Source organism: Hydra viridissima, unplaced genomic scaffold (assembly GCF_058129835.1).
Source record: "Hydra viridissima isolate aposymbiotic clone 2 unplaced genomic scaffold, HvirCarnegie_v1 scaffold_2, whole genome shotgun sequence".
In the NCBI taxonomy this organism is placed as follows: domain Eukaryota; kingdom Metazoa; phylum Cnidaria; class Hydrozoa; order Anthoathecata; family Hydridae; genus Hydra; species Hydra viridissima.
The window spans coordinates 28001001-28018460 of NW_028324301.1; the positions used below are offsets into that span (position 1 = coordinate 28001001).

The 17460-nt window shown below is 35.1% G+C and overlaps 1 protein-coding gene across 1 annotated transcript; it reads right to left on the reverse strand.

Annotated features, from left to right (window-relative positions):
* Positions 1-648: 648 nt before the first annotated feature.
* Positions 649-5239, reverse strand: LOC149892741 (uncharacterized). The gene is made up of 4 exons (XM_090080167.1): positions 1789-5239; positions 1490-1555; positions 1174-1230; positions 649-1016 (listed from the first exon to the last, which is right to left on the reverse strand). Exons 1-4 carry the CDS (start codon positions 4577-4579, stop codon positions 697-699), a joined length of 3234 nt encoding a protein of 1077 aa, XP_089936293.1. The 5' UTR covers positions 4580-5239; the 3' UTR covers positions 649-696.
* Between the last annotated feature and the right edge of the window lie 12221 nt (positions 5240-17460).

Below are 17460 nucleotides of genomic sequence, written 5' to 3' on the forward strand. Positions count from 1 at the left end.
GGTACTTCTTGAATATTTTTTCAAAGAAAAGTTAGCGTAGTTTTCCCCTTTTAAGTTTAGCTTACGCAGCTTGACATCACAAAACGCAAAAACCAATAAGGCATGATAAAATACAAGATAAACGTAAAATAAAATAGAAGTGAAACAAAAGTTAGACTGCATAAAAACAAAAAAAAAAAAAAAAACATAATATACTTCTATGTATGTTTACATTGAACTAAATAAAATCCTTTGTGTAAAGATATGAAAAAATAGAGAGTAAGAGTTCATAAAAAAGCCTCGCTATTTTGCTGAAGAAGAAATGGATGTCTAGATCTTTTAAAATAAGGAACTTTTTGATTTCTTTTTCCGAAAAATGGTTGGAGCAGTTTTCCTTTTTTAAATTTCACTTATGCAGTTTAACATCACAGGAAATATTATTTTGCTTTTTAACAAACTCTTAAAAACATCAGAAGTAATTCTAAATGCAACTCTATTAAAAGTTTTCACAGAATAACAAAACGACTTCTTTTTTTTTTTTTTAAAGATAAAAAAAAGTTTGAACTATCTTTAAATAAGAAATGTGAGAACAGTTTAACAGAACTTCTTGTTTATTATGTCTTTAGCGAAACAGATAAAAATATTTGCAAAAGCATAGATAAAACAAACTACACAAAAGGCCCATCTTTATTGCCAAACTGAACAAACTTATCTAAACTACATAAATGGTTTCACGATATTGCCATATTGAACAAACTTTTCTAAACTACCCTCTTTTTGAATTTTTAGCTTCATGTTTTTAATTTTGTCTTTAATATGGCTTTGGTAGGAGTACTTTTGCAAGACATGAATGAGCTTGTCACTGCTATGATTTGCCAAGATGCCAAGGTAATCTTTGTACGAGCAACTTGAGCTTACATCTGTAAACACGTCTTGCAAGATGTATGCCAACACCAAAGCTGCACATCGTGGAAAACTTCTGGTGTTGAACCATTCGTTGTGGCCAGGGCAAGCATTCAGCTCTTCAACTATTTCATCTAAAATTTTACAAACTCAAGTCATAACACAAAGTGATTAAATCAAATATTCATTTGGTTCTGAAGTAAGACAAGATTTATTCTGTTTTTTTATTTATTTTTTTTTGTTGACCTTATTGTTTGCACTGATAGCAATAACTGGTTTTTGAAAGATTACCTAAATGGCATTGGCTAACTTCTGCTTTGTTTTCCTTTGTTCTTGGCTGAGTTGATCCTGAAATAAAATAAAACCATGTTCATTTTTCTAATTCATAAAAACCATCAACAGTTTCTAAGTGTTAGAGATGATAACAAGCTGTGCATGATTTCTAACGGTGATGTTTCTAACTTCATCATTAGAAATCGGGTAGACACAACTTTCTAAAAGTGCACTTAGCAATGATGGCTAGTTTTTGTTAACAGTTAACCATCTGAAATTGTGCAAGAAGAGGTTTGTGTTTATATATCTTTGTATAAATTAGGTTTTACATTACCGATGAGTTCTTGAGTGAAAGATGGCATTTCCAACTTGATTTTTTTTCTTCTTGGATCTTTTACTTCTAAAACATAATCAGTTTTAGTATCATTCACTTGTATAAACATTTAAGCAATCACAGAATTAGTCCTGCAACAAATACATACACACTTCTGTGTTGTTTTTTTGTTTTGTTTTGTTTTTTTTACAGCTCTAACAATAACAATAGAGCAAGGAGTTGATTTGGGCATTTTCATTTTTTGAAAGCGTGTTGAGATTTGCATAAAAATCAAAAATCAAAAATCAAAAAGAATTTACCTCTGGATGTAGAGGCAAGACTTTGGCTAAATAGGCTACCAACAGATTGAACAGCATAAGGTGAGAGCTGCTTTGCAAGAACAGTACCAGCCTGTTGGACAGGAACAGCTGAAACTGGATCAGATGAAAGAAACAAACTGGGTTTGGCCAATGTTTGCTGAAAAGCAACAAGGCTAGGAGTCAGAGGAACAGAAAAGACCTCTTTTGAAGGACAGAAAGCGACTTGCTGAGAAGGAGAAGCAGAAACAGGTTTGGCAACCACTTGCTCATTAAAGTAAACTGGAGAAAGTTTTGCATGGTGTTCAATAAAATCCGGTTCATCAGGAAATAATGTTAATGCAAGAGGAGAACAAGCTGTGCCAACAGGAACAGCTAGAGTCTGATCTACATCCATACAAACAGCTTGTTCGTTAGGAACTAGTTGTGCAAGAGCAGGGGATAGTTCAAGAACTGGACCAGCGATTGTTTGTTCAGATGGAACAGACGAAACAGGAGTTGAGGTAGGTTCACACAAGAAATCTACGGCATGGTCGTTGCTATCCTCTAAAGGAACATTGTTTTCTACAGCTGGAGAAAACGGAACCACTGTGGTACAGCTGAAAGTAGCAGCACATTCTTCAGAGTCAGAACCGGAGTCTAAATCTTCCTCAAAGATGTCCTCAACCTCATGAAAACCGTACTCCTCTGCATTAGTTTGGAGCCAGTCCATCACATCCTTCTCCTTCTTTGGTGGTCTCTCAGACTTTTCAACAGTCAAAGACTCTATGACTCCGAAGGACTGTCCGATGCCCAGGGCAAAGCGCAACTCCTCTGCAGCGTTCCACTGGGACACATAAAAGCTATCCATTGTGTTCCTGCTGTGCTTCATGTAGAGTGTAGCAAACCGCTCGCGATCTTCTTTGCTGTTGTTGGCAAAGTAAGTGGCTATCGAACCGCGAATGCAAGTGGGAGTAAGACGCTTCATGGGAATGTTTACTTGGCTTTTTCTGAAGCAGGACGTCAGGCAAGAGGAGATAGCAGAGGAACCCATCTGGTAAACAGGCACTCTAGTTGCACCGAGTGTCACACATTCGTCTTTGTTGGGTCTCATCGATGGAAAAAGGGGCCTGTAGCAGTCGCTCAACTCCAAAACAGTCTTGGTGTCTGCAGCCATGTAGTGAGAGTCGTTGACAAGAAGGTCTCTGTATCTCAGCAAATAAATATCGATCAACACTTTCAAGTCGTTCGGCACTAGAATGTTTTTGGCTCCGTACTTGTATGCTGTTTTGTAGCGCTCTTGCACAATGCAATATCCACACTCACTCTTCTCAGCAGCCATGTAGTCTCTAATGTTTAAAAGAGCAATGTTAGATTTTCTTAAACTGTTAATTACAGTGACAGAGAGCAGAAGATGGTTTCGTAGAGACACAGCATTGTCTCTAGTCGGTGTAAGAGACGGCTTTCTAATCGATTCCACTAACTGTCTTACGTATGCAGACTTGCCATATTCGTTCAGCAAACTGACATTGATGATGTTGATGCATTTTTTGCTTTTCACAAGGCTCCTCCTCAAAGAACGAAAGGGCCTCAGCACTTTTTGTAACTCCTCCACCTTGCAGCGCAAACGTCGGATGGCCTCATGAGAAAGTCCGAAATAGACATTCCTGGCTTCACTGAAACGAAACAGGAGACAAAGGTAGACGAGGCGGTTGTACAACGTGTGACAAGACATGGCTTTTGTTTGGTCAAGTTCACTCAGCTTGGAATTGAGCTGAATGTTTTTAAAGTGCATGGAAAAGTATCTATCCTCCAAAACGTTGGAATTGGTGAGAGCGTTCGGGTGCAGCGTCAGCGTGCTGTCACAACATGTCAATATTTCAACAACTGCATTTTTGTAGATCTTTGCTTGTGACAAAGTGTTGTTGTTGGCTACCACAAGCCACTTTTCAAAATCTCTGAAGAGCTCATCTGCTGACTGGTAATAAAAGTGAAAAGCATCTTTGTCCAGCTGAAACAAGAGTCTCTTATCTTCTGTCAAGACGGAGGAGTTGGAAACCAAGTGCTTTAAGGAATTAAAATCAGAGTCTAGGACGGATTCGGTGTTCAGCTCTTTGTTTTCTACAGAGGTGCAGTGGTTTGCAGAAGGAGCCTCGGACGAACCAGCAACTGATGAGGGCAAGCTTAAAAGAGGATCAGAGGAAAGAACCGGAGAAGAAAAAGAGGAGGAAGGCCCAGGAGCAGAGGATGCAGAGCCTGATGCAGACGCTTGTTCAGCTACTGGCTTAATACCAAAGAAGGCAGGTCGAATAAATTGAGGGACATAGAGCTTGTCGTTGTCGTATCGCTTTGCCTCTGCAATCTTTTGTTTGATCGTCTTGGAATCGTAGAAATGAGTCTCTTTCAAGTGTATGTCCAGTCGGTCGTAATACTTCCAACATTGCAAACAGGGGTAAGGTTTTGGACAGCCGGACTTGCGTTCGAGACGAGCATGCTGAAACTTCCTGACCATTGCAGAGTAAAAGATGGAAGCTTCATCCAAAGTCCAAGAATGATCTTTTTTAGTCAAGTGTCTTTTAATGCTTGTGGAGGAATGTTTGCACAAAGGCATCGGACAGCTAACAGCGTACCTCTTCTTGGTACCATAGAAAGGTACAACCCTGTTTACGGAGCCACACGCTGCAACTAATGCGGCCCTGACTTTGTTTTTGAGCTTTAAGTCTCTCTGTTCTTGTGACTGCCTTCTTTTCTTTTTTTTCGCTTTAGAGTTCGGAGAAGGGGCAACAACAGTGTTGTTTTCTTGTGAAGAAGACATGTTCAGGTGTTTGTTTGCAACGGTTTATGCTAAAAAAAAGAAGACAGTTAGTGAGAGTGTTTTTCTTCTGCCTGCATCCTGGAATCCTGGAATGTTTACAACTGCAGGGAAGAGCTGTGTTTTTTCGAATCCTCTGCAAAAGAGAAAAAAGAAAGAAAAGAGAGCAACAAGAAGAAACAAAGTTTCCACTAGCAAATGAAAAAGAATGAGAGCAACTAGCATTACATGCATGGTGGCAGCAGTGATTGCTATTATGAGAAGGAGAATGAGAAAAAAAAAAAAAAAAAAGAAACAAATAAATAAAGAGATGGAGTTTGAGAGGATCTCGCAACCATATGACTCAAAGAAAGAAACTGTGTTGAAAAAAGGCAAGAGAGGGCAAATAGAACTTGCTAACAAGGACAAATGACAGACATAACTACAACAGTAACAACTCTCATTGCAAGCATAATAACAACAGCATCAGCATCACTGACTCAGAGAGTGTTGACATAACAAAAAAGAAAACAAAAGTACAAGCCAAGTGGGGGAACATTAACAAACACTCATTGCAACTATAACAACAACAACAACAACAGCAACAGCATCACTGACTCAGAGGGTATTGATAAAAAAAAACAAGCAAAACAAAAACAAACAAAAAAACAAATAAAAAAACAAAACAAGCAAATTGGGTGAACAGTAACAACTCTCATTGCAAGCATAATAACAACAACAGCATCAGCATCAGCATCACTGACTCAGAGAGTGTTGACAAAATAAAATAGACAATAAGCAAGCAAAGTGGGTGAACAGTAACAACTCTCACTGCAAGCATAATAACAACAACAGCATCAGCATCAGCATCACTGACTCAGAGAGTGTTGATAAAATAAAACAGATTATAAACAAACAAAGTGGGTGAACAGTAACAGCTCTCATTGAAAGCATAATAACAACAACAGCATCACTAACTCAGAGGATATATAAAAAAACAAACAAACAAACAAAACAAAAACAAAAAAAAAACAAGCAAAGTGGCTGAACAGTAACAGCTATCATTGCAAGTAAAATAACAACAACAGCATCAGCAACATCATCACTGACTCAGAGAGTGGTGATAAAATAAAACAGATTAAAAAACAAGCAAAGTGGCTAAACAGTAACAACTATAAATACAAGTAAAATGACAAAAGCAGCAACAGCATCACTAACTCGCAGGGTGTTGATAAAAAAAAAAGCAACAAACAAATAAAGCAAGCAAAGTGGGTGAACATTAACACTCATTGCAACTATAATAACACCAACAGCAACAGCATCAGTGACTCAAAGGGTGTTGATAAACAAAAACAAAGGCACAAACAAAACAAGCAGAGTGGGTGAACATTAACAACACTTATTGCAAGCATAATAACAACAACAGCATCAGCATCACTGACTCAGAGAGTGTTGATAAAATAAAATAGATTATAAACATGCCAAGTTTGTGAACATTAACAAACACTCATTGCAACTATAACAACGACTACAGCAACAGCATCACTTACTCAGAGAGTGTTGAGAAAAAAAACAACAAAAAAAACAAAAACAAAACAAAACAGAAAACAGAAGTACAAGCCAAGGGGGGGAACATTAACAAACACTCATTGCAACTATAACAACAACAACAGCAACAGCATCACTTACTCAGAGGATATTGATAAAAAAAACAAACAAACAAACAAACAAAACAAGCAAAGTGGCTGAACAGTAACAGCTATCATTGCAAGTAAAATAACAACAACAGCATCAGCAACATCATCACTGACTCAGAGAGTGGTGATAAAATAAAACAGATTAAAAAACAAGCAAAGTGGCTGAACAGTAACAACTATAAATACAAGTAAAATGACAAAAGCAGCAACAGCATCACTAACTCGCAGGGTGTTGATAAAAAAAAAAGCAACAAACAAATAAAGCAAGCAAAGTGGGTGAACATTAACACTCATTGCAACTATAATAACACCAACAGCAACAGCATCAGTGACTCAAAGGGTGTTGATAAACAAAAACAAAAGCACAAACAAAACAAGCAAAGTGGGTGAACATTAACAACACTTATTGCAAGCACAATAACAACAACAGCATCAGCATCACTGACTCAGAGAGTGTTGATAAAACAAAATAGATTATAAACAAGCCAAGTTGGTGAACATTAACAAACACTCATTGCAACTGTAATAAGAACAACAGCAACAGCATCACTGACACAAAGGGTGTTGATAAACAAAAACAAAAACACAAGCAAAGTGGGTGAACATTAACAACACTCATTGCAACTATAACAACAACAACAGCAACAGCATCACTGGCTCAAAGGGTGTTGATAAAATAAAGAAATAAAAACAAAACAAGCAAAGTGGGTGAACAGTAACAACTCCCATTGCAAGCATAATAACGACAACAGCAACAGCAACACCATCACTGACTCAGAGAGTGTTGATAAAATAAAATAGATTATAAACAAGCCAAGTTGGTGAACATTAACAAACACTCATTGCAACTATAACAACGACTACAGCAACAGCATCACTTACTCAGAGAGTGTTGAGAAAAAAAAAACAAAAACAAAAAAAAAACAAAACAAAACAGAAAACAAAAGTACAAGCCAAGTGGGGGAACATTAACAAACACTCATTGCAACTGTAACAACAACAACAGCAACAGCATCACTTACTCAGAGAGTGTTTATAAATAAAACAAAAAACAAAAACAAGAAACAAAAATACAAGCCAAGTGGGTGATTACTAACAGCGCTAACAGCAGCAACAACAGTGTCTTTAGAAACAACAAACAAGTACAACAGCAACAACTGCTTTTACAGAGTATAACAATAACAACAACATGGCACTAACAACAACAAAAGGGTTGGAATAAAAACCTGTAGGCAAAAGGAGAGCTGCATTCAGACAAGATCGATTACAAAGAGGCTCTTCTTTAGGACAGAGGAGAAACTGCTTTTGAGGGACAGAGGGACTTTTGTTGTTGTGGTTGTTGTTGTTGTTGTGCAGAAACCAACAAACTTTTATTGAACCGAATATAACCGAATATAACCGAAAGTCTTGTTTGCTTCTGTTTTGTGCCATCAAGAAGGGAAAACAAAACATCACAAAACAAACGAAGCAAACGAAACAAACAAACAAACAAACGAACGAAACAAACAAAAAAAAAAAAAAATTAAAAAAATTAACAAACAAACAAACAAACAAACAAGCAAACAAACAAAAACAAATAAGAAAAACAGAAAACGCAGTACCGAAACCTCGCCATTTTTTATCCTTCCTCAAGCTTTCTCTGGGCGCCAAAGACCGAGAAAGTTGAGCAAACGTGACGTTGAGGGGGGGGAGGGGGGTACTTAAGGACAGCAGACCGACCAATGGCACGCTTAGGAGAGACCCACGTGAATGCTACATTTTCTTTCTATGTACGCTGAATCCGCTCAAAGTCTGGAATTTCCAGCATTCACGTGTCATCACTCCAGCCACCAGATTGGCCCACACTTTGCACACTTTCAAGACTAGAAACTCACTTGTGCTCAATTTGAGCAAAAAAAAAAAAAAACTAAGTCTCGCATGGCGACAACTTTTCCAAAAGCAAACAAAGGCAAACGAAGGCAAACGAAGAAAAAACAAAAACAAATAAACAAAAACAAAACCGAATAGGGAGAGAGAGAGTGAGTCGACTCATTTCTTTCGACTGCCTTAAACGAGAAGTCTAAAACGTTTAAAAGTTGAAAACTAAGTTTTTTAAATGAACTGCACCGAAAAAACTTTACGACAGTTTAGCTGGTTAAAAACGCAGAGGAAAATATTTTATAAAATTTAAGCGTTCTAAAGATGTCCATTTTTGTTTTTGTTTTTTTTTATTTTGGTTTGTTTCTGGCTTGTTTCTTTCTTTAAATTCTAGCGATCGAGCATATTTGAACGGTTTCATCAACCTGTCGGCGCACGTGCTCGAGAGCTAGAACTTTGATTGCTTTTGTTGTTGAGAATTGAGAATGTCCGAGCAGGTTTTTTTATCGATTTCATCGCTTGTGGCGAGGCAAAAATCAAAACGCTTTTTGGACGAAAGAAAAGAGATTAAAAGGAAAAAAGAGAAGAAAAAAAAAACAAAAAAATAGGTTATGTGTTATGAACATTTATTTTCTCACGCGATGACGTCTAGTTTTGTTAGAGTAATTAAAATATGGTATCAAGTTTGTAATTTCTATCTTATTTTTAGTTACGGATAATTGCCAATTATGTCACGTTTAGTATACACAACGCTGTTTTCTTAATAGCAATATGATACAAACAAGTTATAAAAAAAAAAGCGTTCGCTCGATCTTCCTTAGTCAGTTGAACAAAAAGAAATTTTCACAACATATGATTGATTTGGTTGTCCTAGCAAGCTGTTTTAGCAAACGGCTAGAGGTTGCAACTGTTGTTCATTGAAAACGAAAAATCTAGCGTCAGCAACAAATTTTTGAATACATAATGTACGCAAAAGTGGCACTAACAAATGAAAATGTAAAAAAACTGTTTACCTTGATGCCAGACTCGCAGAGATGTTGTCGCTCGTTGCTATCGACTGCGAACAGCTTTGTTGTTTTTCGAAGTGCCTCTTCATTCTACTTATAGCCGAAGTTTTGGCTTCGAAAAAAAATACGAACGTCGTTAAGCTCAACGAGCTGCTTTAATTGTTGTTCGTGCGAAAACGAAATGCTTAAAACGGATAAAAGTGTTGGCGTAATTACACTTTTCGACCGCGATGCAGTTTGTCAACTCTAGCGTACTTTTTTGGCTCGTGGAGCAAAAGCCTCATGATAATAGCAAAGGCTTAAAATGTCTTAACATGTCAGCAAAGGCTTAATATGCTTAATAAACTGTGGTTAAGTTTTTGCGGTGCAGTTCATTTACAACTTAATTTGCAACTTGCTGGCACAAGCAAACGTTTATGACTTCTCGTTTAAGACAGTTGAGCGAAATCAGTCGACTCACTCATTCTCCCTTTTCTGTTTTGTTTTTGTTTTGTTTTTTTGTTTTTGTTTTTGTTTTTGTTTGTTTTTTTTTTTTCTTTGTTTGTCTTTTGTTTAAAATGTAAAAAACTCGAAAGGAAAGTTGTTGCTTTGTTTGCTTATTGAAAGTTTTCGCCAGTTGCAAGACTTAGTTTTGTTTTTGTTTACTTATTAAAATATCGAGGAAAATATTTGAGGACATCGCATTCTAATGGTGCCTTTATAACAACATCTAACGATTTAACGTTTAATGTTGTGCTCAAAAAAAAAATTCCTTTTATATCTCTCAATGGTCTCCAACGATAAAACTGCCGACCAATCGCAACGATTAAACAGCCAACCAATGGCAGCTCAATGGTCTCCAAACAAGAGACTGCCGACCAATGGCAGCTCAGTGGTTTGAGAAGTGAGATCATTCGATTTCCTTTTATTATCTCCAGTTTGAACTAGTGCTTGGCTTGTGGTGCAGAAACTAAAACTTCCCGTTTTTGTATTTTGTTTTGAATTTCTTTGCTTTGAGCTTTTTAATCGATCGATAGCTTTAGGAGAAAAGAAGAAACCCCTCTGACGAAGTCTTGGCTTTTTTAAAAACGCTCAAATTTTGGCAAACAAATCTCATACGAAACGCTACTTTGATGTCAAGCTTTCGTTACTCCCTACTCCCTTCTAGCGGAGGGCGGCAAAAAGGTGTTGCATCCTAGAGCTAAAAGTGAGGAGGGAAGCAAGTTTTTTTTTCGTTTTGTTTGCTTTTTTATGTTTTTTGTTTTTTTGAGGGGGGAGAGTTAGAGGGTAAGGGGGTTAGGATTAGAGGGGGTTGGGGTTACGGTTTGGAAACCTGGGGACGAGGATATCAAGCAGGAGTTTAGTGTTAAGGTTAAAGGGCCCACGAGGGGCGTCCTTCAATTGTAAAATGCCTTTAGACGCACGTGTCTAGTCGTCTCGTTGCATCGACCTAGAGGAGTTTTCTGATAGATCTTGCGCTTTGGGCTCAGTTAATCGGTCTGTATCCATTGTAAACACGGTGTCTGCCGTTAGAAAATCGTTAACCAGGCGTTAGTGAGCTTTAACAACCATCCCTTTGAGTTTAAAACGAACGTTTCTTCAAAAGCCACTCGAGATGGAGGTACTCACGGAGGTTTGTTACGGTAACAACCCTGTGGTTTGCCATCTTCTTTCTTTCCGCAGCGTCGCAAACGCATCGGCCGGTCTCTTAGGTGACGAAAAAACGTCTGATCTCTCGACTGGAATGCTTAACGTACTAAGATTAGTAGAGTTAGTACTAAGAGTTGCATCTGGCCGCCGTAATTTTCTTCGATGATGTCTTGAAAATTTCGTGACGTCGTTTTCAAACCTCTAGGGTCGATTTTAACCTTCGACCTTAAAGTCGATTTTAGCCTTCGGTGTGGCTCTGTACAACTTTTGCGGTGAAAAAGCTTGCGCGGAGTCTACAGTTGTATTTAGCCGACAGACGCTGGCAACGCAGAAACAGAATGACTCTTGGGCGGCGCAAACCGAGCGTTCAGCAAATTTCTAGCATTTTACGTCAAAGCGGACAATCTGCACGACAAATAAAGCTAACTTTCTCGTTGCAACAGTTAGTCACTGGATCGTTGGACGAGTGTGTACAGCTGTTTTGCGTCGAAAGCCGACCGGTGGTCGGATGCGACTCTTCTTTTCATTCGAAAATCAGAACCTGGCCATCAGTCGTGTATCACCATCGAATGCTTAATGTAGTGATTTCTCGAAACGACAAAAGCTTGTAAAACAAACAGCTTCGCTGTACTGTTGCCTAATATGTTAACGGATGGCCAGGAACAACCTTGGTCTGTAATGAATGAGTTCGTTTTTCCATTCGAGGCACTAATTACTGCAGTTTTAAAAGTCACCTAAAGTATAAGCTCATCTCTCCATTCAAGAAAAACAAGCATCAGAGTTTCGGAAAGTTTGCATGCACGACACCACCATCGATGATACTTAAACAAACAGAAAATGAATTGCAAAACAGAACCACTGAATTGCAAAACATAACAACGGACAGCTTGTAAAATGCATGGTGATGAGCTTCTTCAATCCAATCAAGGAACCAAGCATCACAGTTTCGGCAATGGTGCATGTGCAAATCAGCAAACTGTGATACTTAATCAAACAACTTCACTGTTTTGCTTAGTTTAAGAACGGATGGCTAAGAACAACCTCGTTAGTGAGTATGAAGTCATCTCTTCATTCCAGGAATTAATAATCAGAGTTTTAGAAGTCTCTTACGTGCGATACTACTATCAACGGTACTTAATCAAACAGCCTCTCAGAATGGCCTAGTTTGAGAACGGAAGGCTAGGAACAACCTTAGTAGTGAGTCATCAGTTCAACTTTTCATTCAAGGAATTAAGCATCTAAAATCTGAAAAATAAAAAGAAGAGCTCTTTGTTAGAAGTTCTTATTTTTATTTTTCCTCAACTTCTATTTCTTTTCTTTTTTTACTTTTTTTTTTTTAATGATAGTTTTTCTTTTTTTTTATCTATTTTGTTCGTTTAAATTAATACAACAGGCGTTTTAGGTCGTTTCTGTAACATTATTTAACACTTTAAATTGTAATAAATATTTGAACAGAAGAAAATCCCTTTCGTAACGTTAAAATGTCATAAGAACATTTCATCTTTACCAAATACGCTTGTAAAAATAGTTTCACTTTTAAAGTTTGTTGTATATGTCTTTTAATTTAGTGAATCGCAATTTGGATTTTCTTAGGCGCACATCTACTTTAGTTGCTTTTTCTTAAAGAAAGGTCACCAGAGTTTTCTTACACAGCCCCTGCAGCATAATCTTTAACAAAATACTCTTTTGAAAAGTTTTACATTGAAATAAACAAAAGCCATTTGCGTAAGTAGAGATAACTTAGAGAATAAAAAGTGCATAAACGCCTCGCTACTTTGATGAAGAAGAAACGGATGACTAAATGCAACTTTTTAATTTCGTGTGCTATCTCTTTCGATTAAGGTACTTTTTGAATATTTTTTCAAAGAAATGTTAGCGTAGTTTTCCTTTTTTAAATTTAAATCATGTTTAAAGGTAGTTTTTGAATGTTTTTTCAAAGAAATGTTAGCGTAGTTTTCATCTATTAAATTTAAATCATGTTTAAAGGTAGTTTTCGAATATTTTTTCAAAGAATTGTTAGCGTAGTTTTCCTCTTTTAGATCTAGCTTATGTTTAAGGTAGTTTTTGAGTATTTTTTCAAAGAAAAGTTAGCGTAGTTTTCCTCTTTTAGATCTAGCTTATGTTTAAGGTAGTTTTTAAATATTTTTTTAAAGAAAAGTTAGCATAGTTTTCCTCTTTTGGATATAGCTTATGTTTAAGGTAGTTTTTAAATATTTTTTTTAAAGAAAAGTTAGCGTAGTTTTCCTCCTTTAGATCTAGCTTATAATTCAGGTAGTTTTTGAATATTTTTTCAAATAAAAATTAGCAAAGTATAGTTTATTTAGCATGACATCACAAAATACTAAACTCAAAAAGGCAAGATAAAGTATAAGATAAACGTAAAATAAGATATAGATGAAACAAATGTTAGGCTGCATAAAATCAAAAACTGCATTGCCTATCATAAACACAAATGTCTAGTGAGAGCTTTTAAAGTTCGTTCTTTTCGTCTTTTAATTTGGTGAATCGCGATTTGAATTTTCTAAGGCGCACATGTCTTTCAGTTGCTTTTTTCTTAAGGAAAGGTCGCCAGAGTTTTTTTACGCAGCTCCTGCAGCATAATCTTTAACAAAATACTCTTTTGTATATCATTACATAGAAATAAACAAAAACCATATGCGTAAACAGAGATAAATTAGAACGCAAAAGTGCATAAAAAGCCTCGCTACTTTGCTATAGAAGAAGTGGATGACTGTAAATTCGTGCACTACCTCAATGGATTAAGGTATTTTTCGAAAGTTTTTTAAAAGCATAAATAGCGTAGTCTTCCTCTTTTAAATCTAGCTTATGTCTAAGGCAGTTTTTGAATAGATTTTCAAAGAAAGGTTAGCGTACTTTTCCACTTTTAAGTTTAGCTTATGTAGCTTGACAAAACAACACACAAAAAGACAAGATAAAGTATCAGATAAACGTAAAATAAAATATAAATGAAACTAAAGTTAGGCTGCATAAAAAACAAACAACTTAATAATCTACTAGACATGTTTAAGTTGAATTAAGTAAAGTCCTTTGCGCAAATTTGGGTAAATAAGAGAGTAAAAATCCATAAAAAGAAGAAGTGGATGAGTAGATACAATTTTTTAAATTTGTGTGCTATCTCTATTGAATAAGGTAGTTTTCGAGAGTTTTTTCAAAGCAAAATTAGCGTAGTGTTCCTCTTTTAAATCTAGATTATCTCAAAAATAGATTTCGAATAGTTTTTCAAAGAAAGGTTAGCGCAGCTTTCCTCTTTTAACATTAGCTTATGTAGCTTGACATCACAGAACACAAAAAGATAAAATAAAATATAAGACAAACGTAAAATGAAAAATAGATGTAGCTAAAGTTAGGCAGCATAAAAAACCAACAACATAATAATCTACTAGGCATGTTTAAATTGAATTAAATAAAATCCTTTGCGCAAAAATAGGTATGTTAGAGAGTAAAAGCGCATAGAAAGCCTCGCTACTTTGCTGTGAAAGAAGTGGATGACTAGATACAACTTTTTAAAATCCTGTGCTATCTCTATCGATTAAGGTAGTTTTCGAAAGATTTTTCAAAGCAAAAATAGCGTAGTCTTTCTCTTTTAAATCTAGATTATGTCTAAGGTAGTTTTTGAACAGCTTTTCAAAGAAAGGTTAGCGTAGCTTTCCTCTTTTAAGTTTAGCTTATGTAGCTTGACATCACAAAACACAAAATTCAAAAAGACAAAATAAAATATAAGATAAACGTAAAATAAAATATAGATGAAGCTAAAGTTAGACTGCATAAAAAAACAACAACGTAATAACCTACTAGAATCTAATAAAACCCTATGCACAAATGTAGGTATGTTAGAGAGTAAAAGTGCATAAAAAGCCTCGCTACTTTGTTTAAGGTAGTTTTTGAATAGTTTTTCAAAGAAAGCTTAGCGTAGTTTTCCTCTTTAAAGTTTGGCTTATGTAGCTTGACATCACAAAACACAAAACACTAAAAGGAAAGGTAATATAAAAGTTAATCGTAAAATAAAATGTAGGTGAAATAAATGTTAGGCTGCATAAAAGAAAAAAAAAATCGTAACATAATAATCTTCTATATATGTTTGGATTGAATTAAATGAATTCCTTTGCGTAAATATAAGCAAACTAGTGAGAAAAAGTGCATAAAGAGCCTCGCTACTTTGCTGCAGAAGTAGTGGATGACTATATGCAATTTTTTAAAATCGTGTGCTATCTCTATCGATTAAGGTAGTTTTCGAAAGTTTTTTCAAAGTAAAAATAGTGTAGTTTTCCTCTTTTAAATCTAGCTTTTGTCTAGGGTAGTTTATGAATAGATTTTCAAAGAAAGGTTAGCGTAGCATTCCACTTTTAAGTTTAGCTTAAGTTGCTTGGCATCACAAAACTCAAAACTCAAAAAGAAAAGATAAAATATATGATAAACCTAAAACATAATATAGATGAAACTAAAGTTAGGCTGCATAAAAAACCAACAACATAATAATCTACTAGGCATGTTTAAATTGAATTAAATAAAATCCTTTGCGCAAATGTAGGTATGTTAGAGAGTAAAAGTGCATGAAAAGCCTCGCTACTTTGTTAAAGGTAGTTTTTGAATAGTTTTTCAAAGCAAGTTTAGCGTAGTTTTCCTCTTTTATGTTTAGACTATGTAGCTTGACATCACAGAACACAAAGCTCAAAAAGGCAAGATAAAATATAAGTTAATCGTAAAATATAGATGTAACAAAGTTTAGACTGCATAAAAAACCAACAACATAATAATCTACTAGGCATGTTTAAGTTGAATTAAATAATGTCCTTTGCGCAAATATAGGAAAGTTAGAGTAAAAATCCATAAAAAGCCTCGATACTTTGCTGAAGAAGAAGATGACTATATGCAACTTTTTAAAATTGTGAGCTATCTATATCGATTTAGGTCCTTTTTGAGTACTTTTTCAAAGAAAAGTTAGCGCAGTTTTCCCCTTTTAAGATTAGATTATGAAGCTTGACATAACAAAACACAAAACTAACAAAGGCAAGATAAAATATAAGGTAAACGCAATATAATGTATAGATGAAACTAAAGTTAGGCTGCATAAAACAAACGGGTAACAATACTCTTCTATGTATGTTTACATTGAGTTAAATAAAATCCTTTGCGCAAATATAGGTATGTTAGAGAATAAAAGTGCATAAAAAGCCTCAGTACTTTGCTGTAGAAGAAGTGGATGAGTAGATACAATTTTTTAAATTTGTGTGCTATCTCTATCGAATAAGTTAGTTTTCGAGAGTTTTTTCAAAGCAAAATTAGCGTAGTGTTCCTCTTTTAAATCTAGATTATCTCAAAAATAGATTTCGAATAGTTTTTCAAAGAAAGGTTAGCGCAGCTTTCCTCTTTTAACATTAGCTTATGTAGCTTGACATCACAGAACACAAAAAGATAAAATAAAATATAAGACAAACGTAAAATGAAAAATAGATGTAGCTAAAGTTAGGCTGCATAAAAAACCAACAACATAATAATCTACTAGGCATGTTTAAATTGAATTAAATAAAATCCTTTGCGCAAAAATAGGTATGTTAGAGAGTAAAAGCGCATAAAAAGCCTCGCTACTTTGTTAAAGGTAGTTTTTGAATAGTTTTTCAAAGACAGGTTAGCGTAAATTTCCTCTTTAAAGTTTAGCTTATGTAGCTTGACATCACAAAATATAAAACTCAAAAAGACAAGATAAAATATAAGATAAACGCAAAATAAAATATAGATGAAACTAAAGTTAGGCTGCATACAAAACCAACAACATAATATTCTACTAGTTATGTTTAAATTGAATTAAATAAAATCCTTTACGCAAATATAGGTAAGTTAGAGAGTAAAAGTGCATAAAAAGCTTTACTTTGCTGAAGAAGAAGATGAATAGATGCAACTTTTTAAATTCGTGAGCTATCTCTATCGGTGTAAGGTAGTTTTTGAACAATTTTTCAAAGAAAAGTTAGCCTAGTTTTCTTCTTTTAAGTTTAAATTATGTAGCTTGACATCACAAAATACAAAACTCAAAAAGACAAGATAAAATATAAGATAAACGCAAAATAAAATATAGATGAAACTAAAGTTAGGCTGCATACAAAACCAACAACATAATATTCTACTAGAAAAGTTAGCCTAGTTTCCTTCTTTTAAGTTTAGATTATGTAGCTTGACATCACAAAACACAAAAAGGCAAGATAAAATACAAGGTAAACGTAAAATAAAATAGAAGTCAAACAAAAGTTAGGTTGCATAAATACAAAAACTGCATTGCCAAAAATAGAATTTGTTGTCTAGAAAGACCTTTTAAACTTTGTTTCTTTCGTTTTTTGACTTAGTGAATCGCGATCTGGTTTTTCTTAGGCGCGCTTGTTTCTTAGTTGTTTTTTTTGTAAAGAAACTTTATTCAGACGTTTTTTTTTACGCAACTCCTTTAACATTATTTTTAACAAAGTATTCTTTTATACGTGTTTACATTGAAATAAAACCCTTTGCGTAAATAGAGATAAATTAGAGAGCAAAAGTACATAAAAAGCCTCGCTACTTTGCAGAAGAAGAATTGGATGGCAAGATTCGTGTGCTTTCTCTTTCGTTTAAGGTACTTCTTGAATATTTTTTCAAAGAAAAGTTAGCGTAGTTTTCCCCTTTTAAGTTTAGCTTACGCAGCTTGACATCACAAAACGCAAAAACCAATAAG